We start from the raw sequence: 12,824 nt of genomic DNA, 5'->3' as shown, positions 1-12,824 counted from the left end.
ATAGGATTTATCCGGTAGTTGGCCGGTAACATATGGCTTATTGATGTTCTGCCAATCGGAAGCAGTTGGTGTTTATACGTGAGTGGCTGGCAGAGAAGTGATCGGAAATTTAAATGAATGAATGAATATCTACGATTGGTAACCAACGTCCCGGTTCGAGATGTGCTGGCAAGCCGCGATGTTCTCTATATGTCTCTTATATACACCTTTGTGAAAACCATCAATATACAAGTCTAACTGCCCCTTGTTATCTCCTTATCATTCTCAGAACGCTCTTCCACCTGTATCAAACCATCTGTATCGAATGAGCCAACAAACACGGGACCTACGGCACGAACATAACACGCTTAACTCGAAATGTAGCCGATCCACATCTGAGCCGTACTACGAAATCGTCTGGAAAAACCCCTGCCATCTTGAGGAGGACCACCCGGCGTCCCAGTACATGATTCCCCTGATGAAGGCCACTCGAGTTTGTAATCCATCCGTTGATCTCACGATGCCTGAAACTGAAATAATTTTCTCTCCCTGCCATCTTTGTCTACCCTCCCTCCCCTGACTCTTATACCCAGAAGTAACACCCCTACCCCCCCCCCCCCCCCAATATCATCACGAAGCATTTAGCTCTTCTTGTCTCTTCTAGTTTTAACTATTATATTATATAATCTCGTTGAAATTGCCCAACTCTACTACCCACAAAAATAACTATAATTACGAATCTTTACAAAATTCAATCATGCCCTCTAGTTATGCCTAGTTTTAAGTTAGTCGTAAAAATTGTCCCCCTTAATTAAACATTATTTGCTCCAATAATCTCACTGATAAAAATGTCAAACCATATTGCCACAAAAACTAAATGACCCCCTAATCTTACGAAAACAATATTATCCCCTTGTGTAGATATATAAGATAGCTATAAAATCGCATTAGTTTCATTTTAAAAAAATCAATATGTAATCCCCTAGTTTTAAGCAATTTAAAATGTAAAACAAAACAAAATTGGCACCTTTAAGCTAACGCAACGTGCCTTATCAAATAAACGATTTGAATAAAAAAAAAAATCTACGATTGATTTGGAAAGTGGAGGAAAAGTACGGAAATTGTTTATTTGTAGTTGTTCAGAAGCATTTTAGGGGGCTCACCAGATTGGGCAATAGAAGATAATTCAGGACAATCGTGACGAATTCGAAGTACTCTAGTCACTTCTCTGTGAAAAATTAAAATTGCCCTGCAGTTTACTTTAGCGAACTAAAGCTCAGTTCTTAATAAATTGTTCGAGATTACAAAAAAATTGGAAATCAGTTTTTGCGTTTGAGCTCTCAACATTGAAAGCTGTGTTTTTATCTGTCGTATATAGGGTGGCTCATTGTTCGCATTCTGACCCATAATAGGGTCATTCATATTTTTTTCTTCAGTAAAAACATTCTACGTAACGATCTAGCTTGCTCCCCCTCCCCCATATGTCACAACATGTCAGAATTTGCCATACCCCCTTCATGGTCCTGTTTACGCAACGTAAAAATGTGATTGTTCCAGAATTCATGGCATATAATATTCACTATTTTGGGGACAATTTTTTCCGTCTATGACTATTGTACAAACTGGTTTGGGAGTGCATCACACCTTTACAACAGCTGGCAACGCGAAATAAAGTAATAATATTCTGGGTACCAAATTACCAAGGAATCGATGGTAACGAAGTGGCCGACGAATTAGCCCAGGTGTATTTCATCAAACATGTTTGTTGATCCAGAAGCATTTCTAGGTGCTGTGCCATCGAACTAGAAGTTCCGGTAAGCTAAGAAATTCATACATCCAGATGCAAAGAGAGCCAAAAAACTAATAGATCTAAAACGAAAAGATTTACGTATAATCACAGGTTTATTTACGGGACATTGTCCTGTTAAGTATCAGCTAAAAAAGAAAATGGAAAAAGTCAAGATGGCATTTGTCGATTCTGTAACTACGAGCCCGAGAGCTCGGAACATATTCTCTGCTATTGTGCAGTACTATTTCTTCGAAGGGCATCTTATGACGCCTCACGAGGTATGGCATACCTGTCCCAAACGGATCCTTAGCTACATTAATAAAGTATTACCCGGTTGGGACGACACATGTGGATAAACAACTCGCTTCCAACTACATTGGATTCGGGCAATTTGTAACATGCCATAAAAGATAACCTGAATATTGGTCGCAGTGGTAAAGTTTCTCCTAACAAAAAAACGCTTTTAATCCACCTAACAGTGTGATGAGACATTTCTTATAACTCTTATCACTCTCTTCGAATATTATATCGTTTGAGAACTTGGAAGTGTTCGGTGATTATTTCTTGTTTGTAGATAGAAAAATGAAATACAAAATTCGTTTTATCGTAATAATGTGTGGCTTATTTCAATGGATTATTACTATATTGAACAATAAATAGGCGACAAAAGGACAAACAACAAGCCATAACTTTTAAAGTATTCAAAATAGATATTTGAAGTCTTCAGTAAAGTTATTCGCAAAAGTAAGAGATACAAATTTGCTGAAGGCATCATTTCGATATAATCACTTCCACGAAAATTTGTGAAAATATCTCACTCATAGGGGGATTAATCAGCAAAAGCACAATACCAAAAGAAAGGGCATATTGCCTCCATAAAATTCTCCGAAGATCCTATTGATCTAAAATAAGCCGTTTTGGCGTTAAAAATAGATTACATGTTTTTGGTCATATTTCTGGCAATGGGAAATGATAAAAATCTTTCGTCCGCATTTAATGTTAAATATCTCTTTTGATAATAGTCCGATTTCAACAATCTATAGCTTGTTCGAAAGGTATTCGTTAAAGCTATCTAAAAACATATAAATTGTTTATCTATATTCAGCAGATTATTCAAAAAAACTGCAAAAACGCCATTTTTACGCATTCAAACATTCATATATTGGAAAATGAACATCAGAATCAAAAACAAATTAATAGCGTTCTTACTGTTTTTTAGTTCTTTCATTTAAAATTGATTTGGATAAGATCGGTTCAGCCATTGCTGAGAAACACGAATGATAATTTGTCCGTTACATACACACACACACAGACATTGTCCCAAATCGTCGAGCTGAGTCGAGTGGTATATAAGACTCGGTCCTCCGGGCCTCGGAAAACATCTTGAAAGGTTGAGCGAATTCTATACATTTCTTTTATAAGAAATGTAAAAAGAATGGCTATTGTTCGTTTTATTTAATAAAATGAGCCAGAATATTTGGCTAAGGTCTAAATGAGTGACGACATGATCGGGAACTCTAGTGATATGGGGAAACTGACTTCCTGGTAGCATCTCTACCATACACTAAAAATTAAGCATGAGATTCATGGTCCGCGCGCGATCGTTCAAGAATACACACGAATATGCGAATGGCCCCACGATTATAAAATCAAACTTATGCACCCGAAGTTACATACACGCTAGCGCAAGTGACAAACACGTTAACTTACAAACGCTCGATCCCTTCGCGATCACACTATTGCGCAATTAGTGAACACCCACCCCTGGACTCAAACGCTAAAACTCACATCTTCCACGCATACCATACCACATGACTCACAATTAGATTCATACATACATAGTTACAATAATTACAGGTATTCGTCTGGAAACCGGGGGAAGTGCATCTCAAACGCAGCACTTGTCATTTCAATGATGGCATTGGATCTGCGTTGCCAGTGGATTTATTTTTGTTCCATAAAATAATTTTTTATAAAATATAACATAGTTGTTCGTGTCCAGCTGCTAGCGACCAGTAGATATGAGAAAACTGTTAGAGCTATTACAAACAACGTTATTCACTTGATAAGGTTCAATGTAATGTCCGGAAAGAAAACAAAAATTACGCTGTTTACCAAAATCCCATTACAGAGTTACAATTCGTATCTTGAAAACTCAACGTAGGGGTTAGCTATTTTTACATCGAATGTATCTGTAAGTTCACGAAGAAATTGTTTTTTTTTTTTGCGTTGAATCCCTTAGCCCCCCTCCTCCTTAAATCAACGAAAATCTCCCACCAGTTTCCTAAAATTTCTAAAACCCGTCAATGGTACAAACTAGCGGAATGGAATACTACTGCACAGTTTCCCATCTGCATGCTTCTTTTAACTGATATACCCATGAACCAATTATTATCAATCGCTTCGTGAACGTGAATTCAGTCGATTCTTTGGCGTAAATAGCAACTCCATCAGCATGTTTGATATAGGATAAGCAAAAAGCACCTTTATAACCTTCACTGTGAAACAAATGAATGCACCATCGCTAGCAAGGATAACTAACTTGTGTTCTGTTCGGCGAAGGAGTGTCAACTAAGAACTACACTTTGTTGCGACTCATTTGGTGTGTTAACCTCGTTGTTATTTTTTCACTGATATGAACGCGGAGGTTTTTAATTTTTAGCTCTTGTTTCATGGCATATCTGGGGCGACATCAGGGAACCATTTCGAATCAACTTTTTTATACAAGCTTGCATACAATCAAACTTTCGTTTCGAGTTGCGCAATGCCACTCTTGGTTCTTTTTGAAATATGCCTGAAAAACTCCAGCTTATACATACATAATGAATTATTTTGATTATTTTATTTTTGATTATTTTATTTATTTCGTCAATCGATGTAGACTACAGTTTTCCTTAATTACTAATGTGTTTATTCCGTGAATTTAGTATAAATGAAGACATTTCGGCTTCTACAGAATCATTCTCTTACGCGTTAGAATTTCTTTTGTGTATAAAATATAGTTTTAGCTTCAGTTTAGACATTGTAAAATCAATTGAGTCGAAATAGTGATTATAAATAGTCAACATTCGATTTATGGGGCTATATTTTGTATAGTTTGTGCGAAAAGGAGTTATTGAAAATATACTTCCATTTTGTAGCTGTCGTGAGGGTGCATAAAAGTTCAATTTGGATAAAAATTCCAGCTGAATCGATACCATGCGAAACGATATTATTAATGAATGAAAGCATTGCAAATTCGCGACGCTCCTTTAATGTTTGAAGATTGATAAGCAAGCAGCGTGCTTCATAAGATGGCAGAGGGAATGCTGTCCATCCTAACAGGCCGGACGAGAGGGGGGGGGGGATCAGGGGGGCAACTGCCTTGGGACCCGGGTCAATTTTGTGGGCCCGCATTTTTAACTGAAAATAAAAGATGTGGGTAGAGATTGTAAAAAATAAAGATACTCATACGAAAAAAAAACAAAAAAATAATAATTAATTGTAATATTATATTTTATTTTCCTCATTGAAAACAAATCGTGAAGCTTGAACTAATTTTGTGTATATTGCTAACTTCTTGATATGTTTCTTTAGTTAAAATAAAGGGTATAGTCATATCCTCCAAAAAGATGTTTTGTGGTGAGCACAATATTACTAGTTTGAATGCTCAAAATATATGCTTACAAAATATATTTTGTTACTATATAGTACATCAAGAGAAATAGGGCCAATCAGAATATAATAAATTGAGTCTTTGATGTAAATTAAATGGTTTGATTTAATCAATAAATAAATCCCTTTTATTCAAATAACATGTGCTTGTTTCACACAAAATATCAATTAATTAATTTATTTTCAATCTAGGAAATTATTTAATTAATGCTATAATTGCTTAAAAGTGACTGAAATTGTTAACCCCTTCATTCCCATTTTGTTTATAAACTACTACGTTTTCAAACAGCCACAACTTTTGATTTGGGAAAGATTTGCCAACAGAAACACGGAAAGTTAATAACTATTGCCGTGCCGTTAATTGTAGAACTGATGTTATCCTAGTTAGTCGGATTCTATTTCACTGGAACAATGCTGTCATGGACAGTTTTAAATAACCGTAAAAGTTGAAATTTTGATATATCTGCGTTATCTTGAAATAATACTGAAAACTGTTGAAATTCATCAACTATCTTGAACGCCTTGTCCATGCAGTTGGACAATTGTAAGGATTTCAGGAGGATAGTAATGAGAATCGGAAGGCAAATCTTGAACAATTTCTAGTACTGCGAGAAAAGCTACAATCGTGACCATAACAGGTTTTTTGTGTTACCTCAAACATAAATTTCTGAGGTAAATTTACCTCTTCTGTCTTAAAATCATAACAGGATTCATATGAAAAATCCTTGGCAGTTACTGTTTTCGGCAAAGTAAATCTGGACTACTTTTTATGTTTCTGCCGAACCAGCGTAAAGCGAACGACAAAAACAGTTACTTTTATCTTTTGTGCATTGTCTGAAGAAATAAGGAATCGTTTATTCTCCTCATGGGAATCGATCAACATAAATTATCAGTAGCAGCAAAATATGGTACTGCTTATAAATACGGTGATCGTCGACTTTAGGTCTGGTCGTATTAGCTCGAATATTCATGGTATGGAACAATTATTGATGTTGAAAATGTAATGTAGTTAATAGCGCTCGAATCGAAAACCCCTGGGTTTTGGACCATGGAAAAATCGAGGTATGGCTACATTCTCTAGCATCGTATAGATGCAATATTGCCATTGAGAAGTCAATGTTGTAATTCTGAGAAGTTAAAGTGGATACATGGAGAAACTACGACTCAGACATCCTCAATGATATTTTTGTTGTAAAAATTCCTTCCTACGTGATCCTGGAAAAATGACAAACAATGCGGTACAACTAAACAGACAACTCTTTGCATATTTAAAGAATTATTTATTACGTATCACTTCTGTGATCAGACGGCAGAACCACTAAGGAAAATCGTTTCAGGTCATAATGACATCTGCAATAGCTGCATCCAGTACCTCAAAATCAACAGGAAACAACAAGAAAGGAACCAAGGCAGTACTAACGATGGCAACATAAACGATTATCAAGGCTGAATAAATTATGACGATATTGACGTGTACGTCAGCTCCCGTCGCGAAAAAGGGCTCCAATTGAAATGGTTCTGATGGACAACCACTAATATTCGTTTTTTTTTTGTTTTTTTTTTCATCTATCAAATTAATAAAAGACACACGCTGACGCATTAAAGCGTGTCAAATAAATTAGTTATATAAAATTTAGTTTGATTTGAAAGGTACAATTTACCTAATGGCTATTCAAATGAGCAGTCATATATAGTAGGGCCCGCCAGTAATTTTAGTCCTGGGGGCCCGGCGCGGCTCTCGACGGCCCTGCATCCTAATTTACGAAGGGCATATAATAAAAACTGTTTTTGTACCGATTCTATTCGTTCTACATATGCAATATATAATGTTTTTATTGTAGAAAGATCTTCAAAATGATAGCTAAAGCGTTTTATAAACGTTGTTAGCTTTGTGTATAATTGTATTATAATGATCAATAAAAATCAATAAATTTAGCTTAAAATCTAATATAACTCCTAAATCCATAATTCTTTCAGATTTTACTACAGTCTGATTTCCTAGGGTAATCTCAACATTCGGTGTTTGTTTCGTTTTCGACTAAAGGTTATTGAATTACATTTTTTCACGTTCAATTGTAAGAGGCTTTTTTGACACCACATGTGGAAAATTTGTATTTCGTTTTGAAATGTATTAATATCCTCGGCATCTCTTATCTCCAAATAAAGTTTCATATCGTCCGCTTAAATTAATATTTTTAGTTTTTTGAGAATGAAGGAGATATCGTTCACGTATATAAAATAAACAATAGAGGGCCTAAACGAGAGCCTTGTGGAACTCCTGAGGTGACTTTAATTGGATTAGTTTGCTTCCCTTTAAATTTAATTATTTGCTGACGATCGGAGAGATATGATTCTAACCATGTAAGTAGCCCAGGCTCAATGGCGATCTTTGTCAATTTATAAAGTAACATTGGGATGTCAATGCGATCAAATGCTTTACTAAAGTCTGTATAAAGTACCACCACGTAGTTTCCGTTATCCATTGCAATCAGTGAATAGTTTATAAATTCTAGTAAGTTTGTTGAGGTCGAACGACCTTTGAAGAAGCCATGCTGGAGGTTGGAAATTCTGTTTTTTATTTGAAGAAATATTTTTATGGCTATCCCACGTTAATTACGTACGTCAGATTTTTTGCCAGATTTATATATAGGCACTAAAAAGATTTTTTCCATATTTTAGGGACCTGTCCAGATTGCAAAGACATATTAAACAGCCAGAGCAATGGGGCAGTTGACTTGGTTGCTAGGTTTTTCATAAATAATAGTGGGATACCATCAGGGCCAGAACCTTTTGAAGCATCTAAATGTTTTAGATCATTGAAAATGTCTTCCACTATGACATGATTGACACTAATATCCATAGGAAAATCGATAAGAAAAGAGATATAATCACGATCACGGTCTTGTTCAGAAAGAGTCGTATATATTTCTTGGAAGAATGTTGCAAATAGGTAGCAGATTTCTTCCGAGCTATCATGTACTTTGTCATCCAAGTGCATTGTTGATAAGAAATTGCCTGATTTTAATTTAGTTTTGACGTAGTTGAAAAAATTCTTTGGACAAGATTTGATCTGCTGTTCCGTTTTTGAGTTATAATCCGCAAGTGCAGAATCTATGGCCATATTTAGTTTATCGCATATGTCGAAATATTTTTCCAAGTGTTCATTATTTTGGTTTTTCTTATAGAATTATATACGATTACTCAGCGAGACGACTAATGTTTTGTTTTGATACCAGGCCCTTCTACAAATATTTACTAGTCTGATTATTTACAGATAGTCTACTAAACCCCAAAAAGCATCGCTAACCAATATTTCTTATTTCTCACACCCCCTCTTTCCAGGCGATATACGATATGCTGGGAGCGTGCTCATCGAACAAACCGGCGGATTCGGCGGAGGAGCGTGCGAAAAACATTTTCGCCAAGATGGACGAGAATAACGATGGCCAATTGACGCAGGACGAGTTCCTCAAGGGCTGCCTGCAGGACGAGGAGCTGTCGAAAATGTTGGCACCTTAAGCTTAAAAACCATACATTTAAACAACAACCAGTAGCTACGCTAGATATTCGTAAGATTTAAGTAAAAACAGAGCAACATTTATCGGAGCCAGAGAGAAAGCATGCAGTTGTTTTTCTTTTGTGTGGGCCACAGCATAAGTCAAGTAAGCGAATCGCCGCACGCCTACGCAAAGAAGTCAGAAACATAAACATTGCCAGGATCGGTAGGGTGGGAAATCTCATATTCAATTTGGCAGAAAAAAACAAAGGAACAGAGCTAAACCAACCATTAGGGAATTTTCGCGTTAAGTAAGTTAATTACAACTTTCATATGAAAACACAAACCAAAAATGTAGCCAAGAGCAGCTAACCCGCTGTCAGGCAAAACGAACCATTTGTACGAAAGGAGCTTTGCTAGTCCGAGACCAGAGGCAGGAGAGACGAGTACTCATAATTAAGCGAAAATTTGATGATATTGATATAAAACTAATCGTAATTTTTCATCAACACACCGAGTATTGCACCAGAACAAGAAAGCAAAACAGATTGTAATGAAAACAAATAAAATAGGTAATTCGTTATTTTTGTTACCGAAGCATCACAACAAAAGAAACCAGCAATAGATTAAACGTCGTTATTCGCATTGCGAAGTGTGTGTGTGCACACTGATGTAGCGCGGAAAAGCGAGGGGGGAGTGACACAAACCAGAATTAAATATGATAATCATTCGATTAGTTAAGCAAAGAGGCGAAAGTGTTATCAAATCTTTTTCCCCCGAATGTTCATGATAGGCGAGAGAATCAGGGTTAGTTTAGTGTCAAAGGAAAGTTCAACCAGTATCGGAATGAGCACCGACGGTCATCATTGCTTCAATAACCACGTGATGCGCCTAAGTAGTTACAGGTGGGAGGATAACCCGATGAGGTAAGATTGAGTAAAAAAATATTATTCCACGTCGAAAGGCACAACGGAAAGGCGAAGTTTGGTAAGTAAGTTAAAACTTTTTTCACATTCGGATCGCATTTACACTAGGACTATACTTTCTCAGTCTTGCTTTCCCTTTTCCTCGTAAAACAGAAAAGTATTAGTATATTGTAAAAGAAGGTATAGAAGGGTGACTGCATTCCACGTCTTTGCGTCATAAGCAACCGAAACGAACCAAATTATGCAAAGTGTAGGCATGAAAGTTTATCGATATATTTTCTGTAGGTGTCATAAGTATATGTAGGAAAGTAAAGCTTTACCCGGGTGTACTTGGTTCTCGGTGTATCGCCCGTCAAAATCGCTTGACTAGGGTCTGCGGTGGAGTGATGTGTGTGTGTGGGGAGGAACGAGAATGTAATCTCTTTTACTCTTTGGATCAGCTGAGTACGCTCATAAAGCTTTTTTTTATTGAACCATCAATTCACCGATCATTCGGTTCACAGATTGAAGTAACAGTACTTTCGGGATCACAAACTGTCAATTTTCTGCATCCATCTAGATGATTCAAGTTCCGATTGATTAATCGCCATTTTCTTTTGTTAAACCAAAGTAAGACAAAGCATCAGCTGGTGTCCCACTGGCAATCGTGGCGCCCTCTGCCGACGAAAAATTTAACCCTATAATGGCGTCATGTAACGATATGGTGTTTTTCCGGACCATATATTTTCGTTTGTTTCTCTTTGGGGCTCTAAACTGTCATCGTTTCTATTTCACAAAGGAAACGACGCCGCATAAATCACCGATTGATTTATATTCCTGTTGCAGAATAGAGGATTTTGTTTTCTCTCGGGGAGTTGATTTAGGTCGCTGGGAAAATTTACTGTACGATGTTGGGGTTGAAATCTGTGTGTCTGTGGACGATGACGGGCGAGGCTGATCGGAAGGAAACGTCGTACTCACCATATGTGGCAAGATTGAAGCGAGAAATCAGAAGTAAATTTTTCCATTGTCCGTAGCATGAAATCGCTTAAAATGCCTTTTATTTCACTAAATTGAAAAACCAACAATATCTTTAATTATTCCCAAATTTCATCCACCCTCCGAACAGTTCTATTTTCCATCGTGTTTCTTGGGGGTGTTTTTAGGCACCGAAAAAAAACCGTTTCCTCTTCCACCCGGCAATTTCGCCAATCAGGAATATTGCATTTTCCATAAATTAAATTGAAAGCTCCTTTCCCCGGACCACCACCGCCCGTACTTTTGATCGGGCAGTTTCCTGATGCTGCATAAATGTAATCCAATGATAGCGGACTTCAAACTGACGGTGGTCAGCTGAAAGCCAAAAGCTGAATCAATCCTCCCATCCCCCCTGCTTGCACGGTCAGTGCGAAAGGTAGGAGGCACCATTTCGCTTCGATTAGCGATGGGTGGCGGTTTTTCGATTCCGCCATTTGAAGCTCCCCTTAAAACTGCTCTGGCAACCGCGCAGCTCAATCGTTGATTGTTGTTTTTTGTGTCTCTTCAGTGCAGCACGAAATAGATTGAAACAATCATCCGCAGTACGATTCCATCAAAAGCATGCTGAATTATGACGCAGGAAATGCTCGGGGTGATTCCAAACCGGGGTTTGAAGAACTGGAAATTCGCTTTGTGCTGCTGCTGTTACTATATTGTTACAATTTCGATTTGCATCGAAGAGATATGCTAATCCTATTATCTTTCCCGTGGGATTTTCTTTTTTACTGAATTCATCAGGATGAAAAAAGAACAGCGGAATCGGATATAATTGCAATTTTCCTTGCTCCCCTCTCACGCACACCGCTTCGCCCGTACCTAGCATCATCTCTCTAGGTTTAATCATTCGTCCAATATTCGTAATCGGTAATTCTTTCGCAACTATGTGTATATTTTCCAGCACTAAGCAGATGTATTTTTGTAAATATTTTTATACCTTTGAAAATCCAATTTACTGTTACCGTAAAGCGTGTACAATTTTCTAGTTTAGCAACTTTTCGGATTCGGTTCGTTTTTGGACACTTTTTTCTTGTGACAGAAGCAAGACCACTTTTCTAACAAACTCTCGAACTACTGTTATTAATTTAAGCGAAGGGAAACCAGGTTTAAGGCAAATCTCTCACTGTTTATATATTTAAAAAAAAACGTAAAAACATACCACATAGCTACTAAATGTGAAACACAAATCCATTTTTGCACAAAACAAACTTTAACATGTGTTAGCACAAACCAGTAAAGCAGAAATGAAAGAAAAGTTTAATATTTAAGAATTTATAGAAAACTCTAAGCAAAGCAACTCAATGCTAACTAGAACGCAAACTGACAGCTATCAAACACAGGAAAAAAAACTTCATTTAATGAGCATGACCTGCAACTCTTTCTCTCTTTTCAAGAAAGTGAATGTTAATATAGCCTATATACTACTAGACTAGCTAAGAACGAGAAGAAAACCTATGAAAAAACACACACAATATTCCTCCCTTTTGTTTTATTAAAATTACTTCTCAGAGAACAATCGCAAAACAATGATAACGAATTTTTGAAAATCCCGCGCTTTATAACCATAATAAAAATGTGGAGAAAACACCAAAAAAAATGAACATACCTTTGAAGAAATGAGAAAAACAAACAACACACATAAAAATCAAATTAATGTTAAAACCAAGTCCTTTGAGAAAGAAAAAAAAATACAATTCTGGCTGTTTATGGCTTACGAGAAGAAACAATAAATACATGTAGTCAATACAAAGTGACAAGGAAAATAATAACCGCTGACAAGTTTGCTTTCTTTCGATGTCACCGATACCTTCTTCTTTTCGCAACCGCATGGTGGTTCGAGTTCATTCCGATGTCGGACAAAACCTTAAAAGTATGGGAATTGATTCCAAGGGTAATTGGAGCACTGAATTCGTTAGATGGTCGCAAAAGTTGTCTAAAAAGTGAATTGATTTACAGTTTGTAATTA

General features: G+C 36.8%; 2 protein-coding genes across 10 annotated transcripts in view; both read left to right on the top strand.

Moving 5' to 3' along the window:
• The window catches only part of LOC131689409 (neuronal calcium sensor 2), a 303,694-nt gene extending 291,067 nt beyond the window's left edge, over positions 1–12,627 (top strand). For all 7 annotated transcript variants that reach the window (XM_058974478.1, XM_058974473.1, XM_058974477.1 and 4 more), the window contains one exon: positions 8,765–12,627. In XM_058974478.1, the coding sequence (XP_058830461.1) occupies positions 8,765–8,941 (177 nt within the window). In that variant the 3' untranslated portion in view covers positions 8,942–12,627. The remainder of the gene's footprint in view (positions 1–8,764) is intronic.
• LOC131689408 (neurocalcin homolog) overlaps positions 1–12,824 on the top strand; it is a 490,006-nt gene that overhangs the window by 426,039 nt on the left and 51,143 nt on the right. The gene's annotated exons all lie outside the window — the stretch shown is intronic.

The sequence above is a fragment of the Topomyia yanbarensis genome, chromosome 3, assembly GCF_030247195.1.
Source record: "Topomyia yanbarensis strain Yona2022 chromosome 3, ASM3024719v1, whole genome shotgun sequence".
Classification (NCBI taxonomy): Eukaryota; Metazoa; Arthropoda; class Insecta; order Diptera; family Culicidae; genus Topomyia; species Topomyia yanbarensis.
The sequence above is the reverse complement of the archived record's forward strand: the minus strand, read 5'-3'. Positions and strand labels throughout refer to the sequence as shown.